General features: G+C 35.7%; 1 protein-coding gene across 2 annotated transcripts; it reads left to right on the top strand.

Annotated features, from left to right (window-relative positions):
• The first annotated feature begins 390 nt into the window (after positions 1–390).
• Positions 391–14,966, top strand: LOC123555183 (uncharacterized). Of its 2 annotated transcripts, none has more exons than XR_008371572.1 (8): positions 391–607; positions 1,596–1,762; positions 2,082–2,198; positions 10,283–10,376; positions 11,288–11,340; positions 11,678–11,761; positions 12,231–12,294; positions 12,596–12,671. XR_008371572.1 is itself a non-coding variant. In XM_045345852.2 (8 exons), the coding sequence occupies exons 1-8, from the start codon at positions 496–498 to the stop codon at positions 13,296–13,298; spliced, it is 738 nt and encodes a 245-aa protein (XP_045201787.1). In that variant the 5' UTR covers positions 398–495; the 3' UTR covers positions 13,299–14,966. The 2 variants fall into 2 exon arrangements, 1 of the variants encoding a protein (XP_045201787.1); XM_045345852.2 differs by lacking the exon at positions 10,283–10,376 and adding an exon at positions 13,249–14,966 and having other exon boundaries at positions 398–607; positions 12,596–12,686.
• The last annotated feature ends 3,963 nt before the right edge of the window (positions 14,967–18,929 follow it).

Below are 18,929 nucleotides of genomic sequence, written 5' to 3'. Positions count from 1 at the left end.
TTTGGACAGAAATTCTTTTATCAAATCGCAATGAGAACATACTCCCCATCCGGTGATCGAACACTAGGATTCATAGCGCTGCGCTCTCCCTACTGAGCTAAATGGAAGGGTTTTTATTACATGACAGTTTAAATTTAAGAGAATATCATTTACAGTCCAAATGTTTTTTTTTTTTAAGTAGAAGCTTAAATTTCAGAGAATATAATTTAAGTATAATTCTATGATCTCACAAAAATCTAAGATTCTAATTAAGCTTCAGATCTTATTATATATGGATACATAAATCCTTATCATGCTGGACACAACTGATTCTGCCTTTGCAACCGGTGTAGATCATGATCCGCTTGCACATCTGTGCAATCTGACCAGGACCTGAAATGTTGGACACGCCTTTTGGCTAGACGGCTACCGCATGCATTATGGCTATCGGTGAACGGGTACGGTTTCGTACCACCAAATTCTGTTTTGAGCTAACTGGATTACTTCCCCTGAAAAATGGCGGAATTTAGTAATGTGCAAGATGCATACGAAAATTTAAGGCAACACGAGTTGCAGACCAACAGCAGATATGCTTCTTCTAAGGTTACAAAGGATTTCGGAAAGATTGGTTCGTATTTGAATTTTTTCCTTTTATTATGAAGTATCACTTACATTCCGTTCCCCATGTTTGAAAAGTTTAGTAGCAGCTGGATAGAACATATTTCCGGATAAAATTATGCTGCGATACATGACATGTGTCTTACTTTTATCATGAGTATGGTCTACTTATATCAGAAAAATTGACTTAGCTGATTAAGAAAAAATATTTGAAAAGCCTCTACTGGCTTCATGTCCAAAATATATGTTCTGTTAGGAAATCTCGAACGAAATTCGTTTGGAATGTTGCATATTTTGTGTTTTGTTTCTTTAGTTTAGTGTCATTAGCTGCCAAATGTTTAAGAAGAAGAAAAAACAGATTCTGGATGTGTAGATATTTACTTGCATAGATCTGTTACATTATATTTATGGAAGTGTCTAGGGGTACGGATCTGTAATCTCTAATTAGCTTGTGTTTGCGCCTTGCTTTATTTCAAAGCATTTGCCAACTTGATCGATCGCTGTCAAATCAACAGATCCTTCTTCTTAAAATTACTACATTCCTTCATAACTGAAGATTATGTTCAGGTGGTGATTAAAATTTGATCGTGTTTTTACAACAGATTTATACATGTGCTAAAACATTAAAACTGTTCCAATTTTTTACATTAATAAAACTTTGTACATTGGTCAGTATTTAAAGATTTAGAGAAGAGATAAGGACAGGCACAGTGACAAGAGTTCTGAAGCAGTCCACTGCGGCTGCTGTATGTGCGACAGTCGGCAACATGTTCCACTGACCTATTGTCCTATGAAAAAATGTACATATAGGAATCATTTGATGTGCCAATGTGTCTAAAGCTGTATAGGTTACCATGTCCATGCCATGTTCTTGAATGAGCTGGTATTAGTAAGTTCATTTATGGAAAAATAGCTACAACGTGGTGGACAATTTTGTAGAACATTATTAGCCGGGCTCTGGTTCTTCTAATAATAATATCTGTTTTCTTTATTTAAAGGTTTGGAGACAGCTAAGAAAGTGTTTTGGGAAGACCCTTCCGAGGTGTTGCATGGGAGAATTAATTTCAGTGGTACACCATTTGTAATACTCGGAAGGAAAATATTTGACTGCCAGTTTGGTAAAAACAGGAAAGAAAAACGTAAATTGCAAAAAGATCTTGAAAGGGTAATTTTCTTGTATATCCTTTACATGTATAGTTAGAAGCAACAACTTCGTTAGAATATATTTTCACATTAAATTTTATAAAACTTTATGACAATTTTAAAAAAAATTGACAGTATTTATAAATTGTTAGAACTGCTTAACCTATGTAACAATTGATCTTCTACATATCAGTAACTATTTAATATTAGTTAAAAAAGTTTATTTTGTAATGGAAGAAGTATAGTACTGTAGAGTTATGAAATACATTTATTTCAATGTAAACTAGCAAGTAATACTGTAGTGTTAACTGTCCTGATTTAGCATGTAATGCTTATTTTAGAGAGATGAAGACCACAGGTACACAAAAGGAAAGAAGTTTTTGATGCAAGACTCTAAGAAAATTGGTTGCCCTGCGAGATGTGTATTTAGGGAAATATGCAGGTTCCCCACATTTACGGTAAATTTCACGCTGTATTCAGCCCATAAAAAGATGAAATGTTAATGTTGAAATATTCTGAACCTTTTGGAGACAATAAGTAAGAAAGGCATCTATCAACTTTATTGTCATATTTAGCTCATCTGATTTATTGAACAAAAAGAAAAATGATGAGTTTCACCTTACGTGGTTAAGTTTCATGTTTAGGTCATCTTTTCTCCTAAAGTATCAAAGCTAGTGCTTTGAAACTTGCCACACTTGTTCACCATCAATAGCTGAACCATTACAGCAAGAAACATAACTACATCCTGCTTTTTGCAAGAATGATGGCCCATTTAGGTAAAGTTTTATCCTTAACTATCAAAGATATTATTTTTAACTTGTAATACTTGTTCACCATCATAAGCTAACACTGTTCAGCAAAAAACATAACTCTGTCCTGCTTTTTGCAAGAATTATGGCCCATTATGGACTTAGTCAATATCAGATTTCTAGTTTAAGTTTAGTATTTAGGTAAACTTTTCTCCTGAATGGTCAAAGGTATTGCTTTAAAAGTCAGAGCAGTTATTCGCCATTAAAAGCTGACTAGATGCACATCCAGTACTGTAGCTCTACAATTTTTTTGCCAGAATTATGGTCCATTTCGGACTTGGAAAGTCATTGGTTGGACAATATTTGTATTATTCAGAGACAAAAATCAGATGAGCGCAGGGCAGTGCTCTTGTTTGAAGGTGTTTTCATGTACCATTTACAATATTTTAAATGTCACATGATGATTTGAATAATAAATATAAGGGTAGTTCTGTACACCAGAACAGAAACTGTCATGACTGTTTTGAGGATATTTTTGTGTAATGTGTATAAAATTTTGAAGCACAAAATATTACAACTACTGTAAAGATTGTCATAAAACTGGGCGTAACTGGCATCAGATATTATAAGCTTAATTTTCTGTCTTCTTTGTGTGTTGTAAACCACTGAATAGAATTGAATAAAGCAAGGAGCAATAGTAAAGACCCAGTTGATTACATACAAGGATGAGGTCTTATTTTAAGAATGAAATGTCATCAACACAGCATTTGACTTCTATATCAAAATCTCATCTGTAGATATAAATGTGCTTTATTGATAGCTTCAGTTTGTTTTTACAGATAGATAAAGATACACCTAAAGTCAAAGACGCAAGATCGCAGAAGAGCTTCTGAGTAAAATTCGTTCTGGAGAAAATGTTGTTTCTGAGCGGGTGGTTATAGCCCATTTGGCTAGCATTGAGGACCACACCTGCCATACTTTGGGCGAAGTATGTTTTGACATAATTAAAGTTTTATGACCCCACACACCACTGTGTGGTGGGAGACATATTGATTTACTCCTGTATGTCTGTCTATCACATCGCTTGAACCAAATTTTTGCATAAGAGGTTATAACACACTAAATAGTTGTTGTTCTTTGTTCTATATGAAATTGACCTATTTCCAATGGCCGCAGCACACAACAAAACCAATTTTAGATATCTGTAACCTACATTATCTTGGAGAATATTGTCATTGCTGTATAAAAATCAGAAGAAAAATGGGGTCATGTTAGATTCAAGAAAAATAATTTCCGTCAAACACACAAACTGCAGAATCATTTTAAAAATTAGACCCAAATTATACTGGTGGTGTTTGATCTGAGTTTCCTTGAGAAAAATTGTCATGTTGTTATTTCTTAATAAAAGTGCTCTCTACATGTCAAGCATACATTTGTCATGTGATTTTAGCCAAAATAATACCAAAAAAAACAACTATAGATTTTGGCTGTACAGAGCCAAAAAACTATTTGTATCTGCCATTATGTGACTACCATTTATTTTGTACCCTTCTAAGCTCGACTTTTCTCAAGATAAGCCTGTTTTATACACTATTAAGCATTTTGATTGTGTCATACAGTGTTTATATCATTTCTGATTTTTACCGAGAAGAATCCATTGTAAATTTTATTGCGGATACAAATAAAAGAATTCACCTTCTTTTGGTAAACCATATTCATTCTTTATGGCAGATTACACCCGAACCAATAGATCCAAGATTGGCACAGAAAATTGCAGAGATGTGCCAAAGTGGAGTGAGCAATCTTGATGCAATGAGAACTCTACTTAATAGCTATGTTAAAGATATTTGCAGACCATTGCCCCACCCATCCAACAAGAGGTTCTACCCAAGTGACAAGTGTATCTCAAACCACATGTACAGAGCTAAAAGCGGGGGGAAAAAAGAAGACCAGCAAGCAGTTGTGGACTTGGTAAGCAAACATACCACATATTGTAGATATTTTTCTTACGCCTCCGGCATCTGCTGATGCAGGAGACATATATTGATTGTCCTGTCTGTCCATCTGACCGAGGTTAACCAAATGGAACTGTTTCGTCTTGCAAATACCCCTAACTAGAATGACTTGATACTAATGCAGATGTAACCTGTGACCATTCCTCAGACATCACCTCGGTTTGACCTTGAAGTTGATCTCGTTTTGGACTTAGGTTGCTTTGTATCAACAATTTTGCCAACTGGGGCATTAGGTTGCTTTGTATCAACAATTTTGCCAACTGGGGCATAAAACGTTTGCAGCTACTTGTTTACCCTTCTTCTGTAAGAGCTATGTATGCAAGAAAAAATGACAGAAAAACAATCAAACATTTACTGAGAATATATGTTGAAGGCCTGCTAAATAGAAACTTGTCCCTCTAAGTTTGTATCATGCACAAGTTGAGAAGTTTTACATGTACAAATATGAATTATAACTATTTAGAGTGTATTATGGACATTGTCACAATGAACACTAGCAGAGTATCCAGTGTTTTGTTTTTATTAAATTTTCTTGTATAGGTCTAGTTTTTAGTAAAGGAACCAGTGTGGGAGCCATCTGATGTAGTTGGGTAATGGCATACATGTTTTAAACACTAATTATGTCTCCCACCACACAGTGGTGTGGACAAATATTGATTTACTCCTATGTGTGTCACAGTGTCTGTCTATCTGTCACACATCTTGTCCGCTGTAAGTGAAACATTTCTTGTCAAATCTTCATCAAATTTGAACAAAATGTTTTGCCAATAAGTCCTCAGCCAAGTTTGATAACTAGCCAGATTTGCTGTTGGAGGCACTTTGGAAATATGGCCCGTGAAACTTTTGATAATCAAAGCACTAAACTTCCGATTAGGCACTTGAGGTCTTGGTGCTCATATGACTCATAAAGTACTATTCAGATGATTAGGCACTTGTGGAAGACATTTGCTTTTATCAAAGACAGCTGAAGTTTTTCATTTGAAATTCCCACAGAGGTGTAAATTGAAAATGTTTAAATTTCATTGTGGATGTATTGTAATTTTTACATTTCGGTAGTATAATTGGGAAGATGAGGTTGCAGTAGTACATTCAGTCCCAGCAACATGATTTTGATGTGTTTTTACAGTAAGCAAATGTGACAAGATAAATATCTTAGAAGATACATGACCGTCCTGTTCTCTGTATTTTGTATTTGTTTTATCTTAACTATTTGAAATGACGTAATAACTTCTCATGTGAAATGGGCTGTGTTCGTTAGGCCTTTAAAAACGTCAGTTTTATATAGAATATATAGGGAATACTGTTAACTGTAGTGTGACCTGTAAATAGTTGGTATGTGTATCCACTGATGTATTTTAGATAAGTGAATGGCAGAAAAAACCTGGTGATTTTATATATTATCGGTTAAAATCGAGTGAGACACTTCCAAATAATGATAATAAATCAGTAGAGGTTTGTATATGTTCATTAAAAGTTATTTGTTATGCCCCCCTTCGAAGAAGGAGGGGTATATTGTTTTGCAGATGTCGGTCGGTCTGTCGGTCGGTCGGTCGGTCGGAATGTAGACCAATCCGTTTCCGGATGATAACTCAAGAACGCTTGGGCCTAGGATCATAAAAGTTGATAGGGAGGTTGGTCATCACCAGCAGATGACCCCTATTGATTTTGAGGTCTGTATGTCAAAGGTCAAGGTCACAGTGACCCTGAATAGTAAAACGGTTTCTGGATGATATCTCAAGAACACTTAGGCCTAGGATCATGAAAGTTGATAGGGAGGTTGGTAATGACCAGCAGATGACCCCTATTGATTTTGAGGTCAGTGTGTTAAAGGTCAAGGTCACAGTGGCCCTGAACAGTAAAACGGTTTCCGGATGATAACTCAAGAACGCTTAGGCCTAAGGTCACGAAAGTTGATAGGGAGGTTGGTCATGACCAGCAGATGACCCCTATTGATTTTGAGGTCAGTATGTCAAAGGTCAAGGTCACAGTGACCAGGAACAGTAAAATGGTTTCCAGGCAATAACTCAAGAACGCTTGGGTCTAGTGTCAGGAAAATTGATAGTTAGGTTGGCCATGACCAGCTGATGACCCGTATTGATTTTGAGGTCATTAGGTCAAAGGTCAAGGTCACATTGGCCAGGAACAGTTAAACGGTTTCTGATCTTCTTGTCAAAAACCATAGGGCCTAGGGCTTTGATATTTGGTATGTAGCAAAATCTAGTGGTCCTCTACTAAGATTATTCAAATTATTTCCCTGGGGTCAAATATGGCCCCACCCCGGGGGTCACATGGTTTATATAGACTTATATAGGAAAAAACTTTGAAAAACCTCTTGTCCAAAACCACAGGGTCTAGGGCTTTGATATTTTGTATATGACATCATCTAGTGGTCCTCTACTAAGATTGTTCAAATTATTCCCCAAGGGTCAAATATGGCCCCGCCCTGGGGGTCACATGGTTTACATAGACTTATATAGGGAAAAACGTTGAAAGTCTTCTTATCCAAACCACAAAGACTATGGCTTTGATATTTTGTCATGTAGCATCATTTAGTGGTTCTCTACCAAGTTTGTTCAAATTATCCCTCTAGGGTCAAATATGGCCCCGCCCCAGGGGTCATATGGTTCATATAGACTTATATAGGGAAAGACTTAGAATCTTCATGTCCATAACTTACATCATTCAAATTTGGACCACATGTATAGTTTTGAATGGCAAGATGAACCTTGACATGAGTTGACCTTGATCTTGACCTAGTGACCTACTTTCACATTTCTGTAGCTACAGCCTTCAAATTTGGACCACATGCATAGGTTTGTGTACCGAAAAAAACTGACCTTGTTATTGACCTAGTGACCTACTTTCACATTTTTGAAGGTACAGGCTTCAAATTTGGACCACATGCACAGTTTTTTGTTCAAAAAAAAAAAATTTGACCTTGATTTTGACTTAGTGACCTACTTTCACATTTCTCAAGCTGCAGCCTTCAAATTTGAACCACAAGCATAGTTTTGTGTACTGAAATGAACTTTGATCTTGAGATTGACCTAGTGACCTACTTTCACATATCTGAAGGTACAGGCTTCAAATTTGGACCACTTGCATAGTTTTGTGTTCCGAAATAAAATTTGACCTTGATTTTGACCTAATGACCTACTTTCACATTTCTCAAGCTACAGCTTTCAAATTTGAACCACATGCATAGTTTTGTGTACCGAAATGAACTTTGATCTTGAGATGGACCTAGTGACCTAGTTTCACATTTCTCAAGCTACAGGCTTCAAATTTGGACCGCATGCATATTTTTGTGTTCTGAATTGAAATTTGACATTGGTTTTTACCTATAACCTACTTTCACATTTCTCAAGCTACAGCCTCCAAATTTGAAGCACATGCATAGTTCTGTCTACTGAAATGAACTTTGACCTTGAAATTGATCTAGTGACCTGCTTTCACTTTTCTCAAGCCACAGCTTTCAAATTTGGACCACATACACATTGTTTTGTACCAAAATGAAATTTGACCTTGATTTTGACCTTGAGCTAGTCTTGAAATTTGGAACATTCAAAAATGGCTCAGTGGATGGCGCCAAGATCACTCTGTAATCTCTTGTTAGGTTAATAGGTTAAAGGTCAAGGTCAGATTAAACCAGAATGGTAGAACTTTTGTTTACAGTTAAAATATAATTTCTGTTCCTTGTGCAATTACTGAATGCATCAAGGGGGGCATTTCGTGTTCGACGAGCTCTTGTTTCATAAGTTTCTGTTACTATTTTTATGCATTTCTGCAGATCCCGTTACTGGTTTCAGAGTTAGTGCCCCACTGCGCCTTTGAGGGCCAAAATTTGCTATTTTGACTTTTGCAGCAATATAGAGACTTTGTATATGGTATGATTTGATACAAACATGCAAAAATATCTTTAGCAACAATGACTCTTGATTTCCTTGATTAATCTGTCAGATCCAATTATAGGTTATGTAATTACAAGTCCTAATTTACCTCTGAAAGCATGAACATTTTTTAATTTTTTCTTAGTGAATATGATGGAATTGACATTTTACATTTGATTTTAAGCACACTTGCACACCGCTTAGTTCAGTAGATAGAGCGTTGTCAATTTGATAGACAACATTGTGTCTGCAAAAACTAGTCCTCCACCTCTGATTCATGTGGGGAAGTTGGCAGTTACTTGTGGAGAACAGGTTTGTACTGGTACAGAATCCAGGAACACTGGTTAGGTTAACTGCCCGCTGTTACCTGTCTGAAATAGTGTTGAAAAATTGCGTTAAATGTAAAACAAACAAACAAAATTTCATACCTGTATTTCAAATTTTCCAGGGTGACAGCGCCCTAACCCCTCCCATCAAGATACCCTTACCACCCAAAAATAAGGGTTGTACAGCCACCAATAACTGGAAGCAGAGGCCACCATTTCATGCCTGCATTTTAATAAAATCCAGAAACCCTCTAATATGAGAAAAGGCACCCCTTAAATACCCCCACTAGGCTTCTTGGTGGTTTCACCTTTCTAGACTGTTATTTTTGTGTTATATTTTTTCCAGGCAGCTGATGCTAAGAAGAAGCAGTAATTACGTGTTCCTCACATCATTTAGGCTTTCTTTTCTTTTTCTTTTTAATAATATTGAGTGTGCGTTCATTGATGAATGACGACCTGAAATTGGCTATTATTAATAATAGAATATGTAATCCTTGTTTGGTTCATTCATTTAATGGTCAAGCACTTTTCAGGATATGTTTGAAGGAAACAAGATATTAAAACACAATTTAAAAGCTTCATAATGCTTCAGTTTTGTACACAGAAACAATGCTGTTTCCTAACAAGAGATGTTATCAGATTTGTACACAAAATTATTCACTCAGTTCTCCTAGTACCTGTCATATTATAATTTATGAAATTAGTACATTAAAAAAAGTTTTTAACTTAATTCCTTTCAGTATGGCTCCAGATTTCTGTTCATATATCAATCCGCAGAGCAGAAGCGGTTGTTACAACGTTACGGGAGTACAGTTTTCCTAGATGCGACATACAAAACTACTCTTTATGACTTGCCATTGTTTTTTTTGGCTGTAAAAACCAACGTGGATTACCAAGTTGTTGGTACATTCCTGACAGAAGATGAGACTATTGCATCAATATCTGAAGCTCTCCAGATCATCGGCAGCAATTTGCCAGAATTTCAACCAGCGTTTTTCATGACTGATTTTGATGAGTCTTCAATATCTGCAGTTGAAAATGTCTTCACTGGTAATGTATATCTCAAATTAAGAATTCTAGTTCCATATTACAATTAGTGAATGGATGAAAAAACATCTCAAGGCCAATTGTAACCTGCTGATTTTGGAATAAGTGGTTAAAAGATCATGCAATGAATTTTTCGTAACTGTTTATACACCTGTAGGAATAACAGGAAAAATATAGTTTTCAACCTTTATAGGGAGGGGGGAGGGAGGGAGGTGCAGATAGTTCTGTAGTTGGGTATCATGGTGGTCATAAAAAGAAGTTGTGACTACTCTAATTTGTCAAATTTCTGAATTACATGTTGGAGGGTTTTTGTCCAGGATGGGATTGTTCGGCTTCAAGAATTGCTTTGTATTTTAGGGTCATATCTGGTTTGATATGTTTATATAGTGATGAACGCAATCTTACATGTATATAGACTTTTTCTAATGGAAGTATTATCATAATCAACGAATTTCAAACAAATATTTAACACATGTCTTGCATCCTAAACAGACTTGGATGTAATTTGATTTCAGCTACATGCCTTGGATGAAGCGACACATAATGTTCACAAAACAGAGAGGCTTACCACATTCACAAGGATTTGGGGAAGCTTTGTTCAGTCCACAGGTAGGATAACTAATTCTTAAAGAGAATGGAGTGTCACTAATTCGGTTGAAAATGTCCTTCCATTGTGTAGAAGGAAGGCCATAATAAATAGATCCTAATTTTATCCTCTTATTTTATACATATGAACTTGGGGGAAATTTCAGGTTAAAGTTTTTATTGCACTTTCATTCTGTCTCTATTATTACTGAATGGATCGATTCAAACTTTAAATAGTTGATCAACATCATCAGCCACACCGTTGACTTGTATAGTGTTTTGATACACTTTATCTTTCCCTGCCTTACCCTTGCAGGATCGTAAGAGGCGAATAATAGGGTCTTATCACTTGGTTTTGCAGTAACTCTGCGCTTCCAGGTATGCAAATTTTATTTCAATGTAAATGAGATGTGGAACCAAATTTTATAGTCCTGTTTGGCCCTATATAACCTATACTGTGTTGGTGCGCCGTAAAACCCAAATAAATACATAAATTATCTTTACCTCTCTTATTACTTAATATTTTTTGTACAGACTTGGGCTATTGTACAATAGCTTCACCCACAAATGAGAATCAATAAACACTCTAGTGACAGCTACAGCTTTATCAAATATGCCCAATTTCACTATCCAGCTTCGAAAAAGTTGAGCACGCTGTCTCCTTTAGTTTTTACTAATTTGTTTTATTTAATATTAACAACTATCCGCTTCCTGGAAAAACCAGTACTGGTGTCATATGAGAAGTCATGGACGTGACACCAGTGGGGCTCGAACCCATGACCCAAGGATTGAGCGGCCAACACCTTATCCACTAGACCACCACTCCCCTGTCTCCTTTGACAGCTGTTGTTATTTTGTATTCATTTTAAGTAATGATTGGTTAAATAATTTGGTGTATCTCTCATGTTTCACTTTACTGCAAAATTCTTTTACAGGCCATTTGTATGATAAAGGTGAATTTAAGAAAAAGATTCCAAAAGTTGAAAGAGTAAGTGAACTATTAGTGTTTCAAAGTATTTTTATGCCCTCTTTCCTTGCCATTGTTAGTTAGTTCTTGGTATAGAGGTTAGTCATGCCCATTGTTTTACACCAGAAATGTTGCAGTGTTTTAAATACTCATCTTGTATGAAGTGAATTTTAGCAGTATGTTAATCAGTCAAAGGTTTCTAGATTATAATAATAATTTCAGTCAGTATAATGTTTAATATTATTTATATATATATATGTGTGTGTGTGTGTGTGTGTGTGTGTGTGTGCGTGTGTGTGTGATTTACATGGCCAGCCACGGAGAAATGATAAATTGTTTTTTTTTTTCTTTTTTCCAGTTCCAGTTCAATCTATTCAGTGCATTATGTGATACCGTCTGTTGCAAATGAGGATTTGAAATCTTTTTTCGAAGAGGAAACAGGGTAAGCAGATTTATTATTTAATATTACTATTAATTAAAACGCAGCAATACCTTTATTTCAGTGTGTTATTTAAAGACTTCTTGAAGTGACAATTTATTACTTTACAGCATTTTATGAGAAAAAGAAAGATATACTTTTCCTATTACATTTACTTCATAACAGCGGGTGTTAAGTGCTGTGTTGTGGCCATAAAAAGTCACCCCAACTTCATTTCAGTGTTGCTGTATTTTCTGGTCATTTGGGATCATTGATTTCAACTCATTTAGATTTCAAGATTGAATACCGCTTAAGTGGGTGATAGGGGGTGTTGGCAGTATTGCAATTTTCATTACTGCTCATGAACAAAATCAATCAAATAAAGTCTTCTATTTTCACAGTTTACCTTGTTCTTTGTGCTTTCTGTGGATCTACTTTTCAGGTTATATTCTTTTATGAATATATACAGAAATGTAACATTACTTTGTTTCAGTCAATCGGAGAACTATATTTATAAAGTGATGGTGAAGGAGGCAATGATAACAATAATGCAGGAGGTGAGAGGTCTATTAGACTTGAACAAAGACATATTTGTATTTTATAAGACAATTACAATAAATATTTCAATATTTTGATAGATAAATCATTTACATACCTCCACCTCTTTGTGTATTTAGCATTAGGAGATTTGCATTTTCTAGAACAAGTTACCATATATTAACATGGAGCACATTATGATAATTTTGGAATGCACTACCATATAATTTAAAAATTGCGTTAAGTTCAGTTATTAGTGACCAAAAAAATTTTTAAAAAATGAACATTGGATTGTATATTAAAGTTTTGTTCCATTGTTAGGCCATAGGTGACGAATATGAAAATGTGGACGTGGAGCTGCGGAAAACAGAGGGGAAAACTACAAATAAATCCAATTCACTTCTGTTGAATTGTAAGTAAACACATTTATAAAACTCATGCAGAAATGTAGTCCTCCCACTTTGCTTAACATGGAGAGCAGGGTCGTGACTTCGATTCCCGGCTTGGGCATATGCTCTATTGAAAAAATACATTGTGTCTGAAATCATTCTTCCTCAACCTCTGATAATTCTTGTGGGTAACTTGGAAGTTACTTGCGGAGAAAAGGTTTGTACTGGTACAGAATCTAAAAACACTGGTTTCTGCTGATACATAACTGAAATACTTGTGTGGAAATGGTTTTAAATCCAGAAACAAAAAGAAATCCAAAAAATAAGCAAAATCAAACATATATGTCTTTCCTGAAGTGCAGTCAGTTTCTAAGTAAAACCTGAAAACATTAAAAAAAAATTTTTTTTATCTTTTACTTCAATTCCCTTTTAGTACACACTGTTTATCGTATTCAATTAATGTGATCAATTTGAAAAAATGTATCTCTATGAATATACATATTCTATGTGATTCTGATTATGTGAGAAATGTGCATGTTTATTTTTATTCAGATATAAGAAATGTGCATTTTTATTTATATTCAGATATCATGAACGACAGAGAAAAGTACATCCAATTACACAAGAGGAATTAATGCATGATCTGCTCCATTACAAGTTATTTGTGACACTATATTGATCTGAATTCATACGACTAGAGGTCGTTAAAGTCAAGTACCCAGGACTTTTATTTTCCTGCTGTAACAATTGCTCTACATTGTCTAATATGTTGAAAGATTTATTTCACGTGACCATGCAGTTGAAAGATGTTACACCATATGTTCTTCATGATTGTGCGTGATCATGCAAGTGTGTTGATTGGAAATAAGTTATTGCAGAATTATATTCCCTCATTTCAAGTGCACCATTTAACTACTGCATGGACTGTCGTGACAATTTGCATGGGTGTTCCTTGGATTAAATTCATATTCAAATAAATGTTTAGAATTGGATATGATTGTAACTTTTCTGCACGGCTGATATTATTATAAAGTTTTTTATATGTATTGCAGTCATTTCTGATTAACTCTTATTGTACCCCCCGACAGCAAAGTTGTAAGGGGGGGTATACTGGTTTCAGGTTGTCTGTCTGTCTGTCTGTCCGTCTGTCCGTAGACGCAATCTTGTGCGCACCATCTCTCCTTATCCCCTTGACAGAATTTAATGACACTTCACACAAGTGATCAGTACCAACAGTAGTTGTGCATGGGGCATGTTAGGTTCTTTTAGAAAAAAAATTTGCAGAGTTATGGGACTTTGTTTTTTGTTACTATACTATATACATAGACACAATCTTGTGCGCACCATCTCTCCTCATCCCCTTGACACAATTTAATGAAACTTCACACAAGTGATCAGTACCAACAGTAGTTGTGCATGGGGCATGTTAGGTTCTTTTAGAAAAAAAATTTGCAGAGTTATGGGACTTTGTTTTTTTTGTTACTATACTATATACATAGACACAATCTTGTGCGCACCATCTCTCCTCATCCCCTTGACACAGTTTAACGAAACTTCACACAAGTGATCAGTACCAACGTAGTTGTGCATGGGCATGTTAGCTTCTTTTAGAAAAAAATTTGCAGAGTTATGGGACTTTTTTTTTTTTGTTACTATACTATATATATAGACACAATGTTGTGCGCACCATCTCTCCTCATCTCCTTGACACAATTTAATGAAACTTCACACAAGTGATCAGTAACAACAGTAGTTGTGCACGGGGCATGTTAGGTTCTTTCAGTGACAAAAATTGCAGAGTTATGGGACTTTGTATCTTGTTAACATACTATGTACATACAGTCTGCATATGCAATCTTGTGCATGCCTAATCTACCAAACCCTTGCACACAATTTAATGAAACTTCACACAAGTGATCAGTACCTGAACCCTAGTTGTGCATGGTGCATGTTACATTCTTTTAGATAAATATTCTGCATAGTTATGGGACTTTGTTTTTTGTTACTATACTGTATACATACAGTCTATATATATATACAGTCCACATAATTACCGGTATGCAATCTTGTGTGCGTCAAATTGCAATGTACTGTGTCAGTGCATGCGGGGGGTACATTCATCACCTTTAGTGATAGCTCTAGTTATTTTGGGAATTCCCAATTAACAGCATTTTTGTTGCCAATATAATATCTGAAATTTTTATATGGTTTGTATAGTAAGGCAGTCCAGTTTGCATATGGGTTATTTGTAAACATATTTTTGCAAATGCCTGCAGATGTAAGATTTGGAAGCTTACTTTAAACCGATATCCTATCCTATAGAATAAAATTAAACTTTTATACTGTATTTAAACATGATATGTAAATGTACAAACATGTTTTAGACTTATCTGTCAATTGTTAAAAGGTGTATGTCCTTTGAATATACATGCATGTCAGTTCGATTATTAATTGCCTTTACTATTGACAAATAAATTTGAAAAAACGAACACTTCAACAGCTTTCTTCGATATTCATTCACTTTCATCAAAGAACATATCAATGTCCATACATCTTAAAGATAAGGAAAAGTTATGCCATTTTAAATATAATACGAATCGATTTTAAAAAAGCAGTTAAGAAAATGTCCCGAAGTTTGAGCCAGTGGAAACTATTAATTATGATATAAATATGCTATTACTTTTACATTTCCTCGAAGTTTGAGCAAGTTGAACTAATGATTTTATTTCATATTAGTGTGGAATTGTGTCGAATTCTACACTGGGCTTTCCGCCATTGATCTTGAATATTCATTTATATTATTCCTTGTGGCTTGCGCCAGAACCCGTCATTTACTATCATATAGATTTGTTTTGGTTAATACATTTCCTTGAGGTTTGAGCCAGTGGATTTATTAATTTTATATCATATAAAAGTCAAATATTGTCAGATTCTACCTTGTGGGTGCGGCACTTGAAACTGTCATTTCTTACCAGATAGACATGGTTTGACAATACATATTTCCTTGTAGTTTGAGCCATTAAACTGACATATGACAGTATCCAATCAGACCAGTATGTTAGTACATCACAAGCCAAGGATAGCCACAGTAAACTAACATTTTACTTTGTTCTCTCTGTCGAAGATATGAGTAAATTACCGGCTGCAGGGTACTAACACTTTTGTTTTTTTTCGATTTGTTCATTATAGAAGTATATTAGGAATCAAGGATGGACACAGTTAAATAACATTTAATTCGTTCGATCTGTCCAATAAGGAAATATACTACAGGCCACTGATAGCTGCAGTGAACTATATAACTTCAATTTACTAGTTATGACCGATATATAAGTGAAGAACGGACCAGGGATAGCCACAGTGAAATGACGCTTTACTTTGTTCTGTATGTCCAATATATTCTTATACAACGGGCCAAGGATAGCCACAGTGAAATAACACTTTACTTTGTTTGATTTCACCAATATATAAGCGTATGACAGGCCATGGAGAGCCACAGTGAAAGGGCACTTTACTTTGTGCGATTTGTCCAATATATCATTTTACAACAGACCAGGGATAGCCACAGTGAAATGACGCTTTACATTGTTCGATTTGTCCAATATATCTTTATACAACAGACCAGGGATAGCCACAGTGAAATAACACTTTACTTTATTTGATTTAACTAATATATAAGCGTATGACAGGCCATGGAGAGCCACAGTGAAAGGGCACTTTACTTTGTTCGATTTGTCCAATATATCATTTTACAACAGACCAGGGATAGCCACAGTGAAAGGGCACTTTACTTTGTTCGATTTGTCCAATATTTAAGTATATTACAGACCAGGGATAGCCACAGTGAAATAACACTTTACTTTGTTTGATTTCACTAATATATAAGCGTTTGACAGGCCATGGATAGCCACAGTGAAAGGGCACTTTACTTTGTTCGATTTGTCCAATATTTAAGTATATTACAGACCAGGGATAGCCACAGTGAAATGACGCTTTACATTGTTCGATTTGTCCAGTATATCATTATACAACAGACCAGGGATAGCCGCAGTGAAAGGGCACTTTACTTTGTTCTATTTGTCCAATATATTCTTATACAACGGGCCAAGGATAGCCACAGTGAAATAACACTTTACTTTGTTTGATTTCCCCAATATATAAGCGTATGACAGGGCATGGATAGCCACAGTGAAAGGGCACTTTACTTTGTTCGATTTGTCCAATATTTAAGTATATTACAGACCAGGGATAGCCACAGTGAAATGACGCTTTACATTGTTCAATTTGTCCAATATATCATTATACAACAGACCAGGGATAGCCGCAGTGAAAGGGCACTTTACTTTGTTCTATTTGTCCAATATATTCTTATACAACGGGCCAAGGATAGCCACAGTGAAATAACACTTTACTTTGTTTGATTTCAAGAATACATAAGCGTATGACAGGCATGGATAGCCACAGTGAAAGGGCACTTTACTTTGTTCGATTTGTCCAATATTTAAGTATATTACAGACCAGGGATAGCCACAGTGAAATGACGCTTTACATTGTTCGATTTGTCCAGTATATCATTATACAACAGACCAGGGATAGCCACAGTGAAGGGGCACTTTACTTTGTTCTATTTGTCCAATATATTCTTATACAACGGGCCAAGGATAGCCACAGTGAAATAACACTTTACTTTGTTTGATTTCACTAATATATAAGCGTATGACAGGCCATGGATAGCCACAGTGAAAGGGCACTTTACTTTGTGCGATTTGTCCAATATTTAAGTATATTACAGACCAGGGATAGCCACAGTGAAATGACGCTTTACATTGTTCGATTTGTCCAATATATCATTATAAACAGACCAGGGATAGCCGCAGTGAAAGGGCACTTTACTTTGTTCTATTTGTCCAATATTCTTATACAACGGGCCAAGGATAGCCACAGTGAAATAACACTTTACTTTGTTTGATTTCAAGAATACATAAGCGTATGACAGGCCATGGATAGCCACAGTGAAAGGGCACTTCACTTTGTGCGATTTGTCCAATATTTAAGTATATTACAGACCAGGGATAGCCACAGTGAAATGACGCTTTACATTGTTCGATTTGTCCAGTATATCATTATACAACAGACCAGGGATAGCCACAGTGAAAGGGAACTTTACTTTGTTCTATTTGTCCAATATATTCTTATACAACGGGCCAAGGATAGCCACAGTGAAATAACACTTTACTTTGTTTGATTTCCCCATATATAAGCGTATGATAGGCCATGGATAGCCACAGTGAAAGGGCACTTTACTTTGTTCGATTTGTCCAATATTTAAGTATATTACAGACCAGGGATAGCCACAGTGAAATGACGCTTTACATTGTTCGATTTGTCCAATATATCATTTTACACAGACCAGGGATAGCCACAGTGAAAGGGCACTTTACTTTGTTCTATTTGTCCAATATATTCTTATACAACGGGCCAAGGATAGCCACAGTGAAATAACACTTTACTTTGTTTGATTTCCCCAATATATAAGCGTATGACAGGGCATGGATAGCCACAGTGAAAGGGCACTTTACTTTGTTCGATTTGTCCAATATTTAAGTATATTACAGACCAGGGATAGCCACAGTGAAATGACGCTTTACATTGTTCGATTTGTCCAATATATCATTATACAACAGGCAGGGATAGCCGCAGTGAAAGGGCACTTTACTTTGTTCTATTTGTCCAATATATTCTTATACAACGGGCCAAGGATAGCCACAGTGAAATAACACTTTACTTTGTTTGATTTCAAGAATACATAAGCGTATGACAGGCCATGGATAGCCACAGTGAAAGGGCACTTTACTTTGTTCGATTTGTCCAATATTTAAGTATATTACAGACCAGGGATAGCCACAGTGAAATGACGCTTTACATTGTTCGATTTGTCCAGTTATCATTATACAACAGACCAGGGATAGCCACAGTGAAAGGGCACTTTACTTTGTTCTATTTGTCCAATATATTCTTATACAACGGGCAAGGATAGCCACAGTGAAATAACACTTTACTTTGTTTGATTTCCCCAATATATAAGCGTATGACAGGGCATGGATAGCCACAGTGAAAGGGCACTTTACTTTGTTCGATTTGTCCAATATTTAGTATATTACAGACCAGGGATAGCCACAGTGAAATGACGCTTTACATTGTTCGATTTGTCCAGTATATCATTATACAACAGACCAGGGTAGCCGCAGTGAAAGGGCACTTTACTTTGT

This window comes from Mercenaria mercenaria, chromosome 7, assembly GCF_021730395.1.
Source record: "Mercenaria mercenaria strain notata chromosome 7, MADL_Memer_1, whole genome shotgun sequence".
Lineage (NCBI taxonomy): Eukaryota > Metazoa > Mollusca > Bivalvia > Venerida > Veneridae > Mercenaria > Mercenaria mercenaria.
Note: the sequence above shows the minus strand (reverse complement) of the source record. Positions and strands in the feature narration are given on the sequence as shown.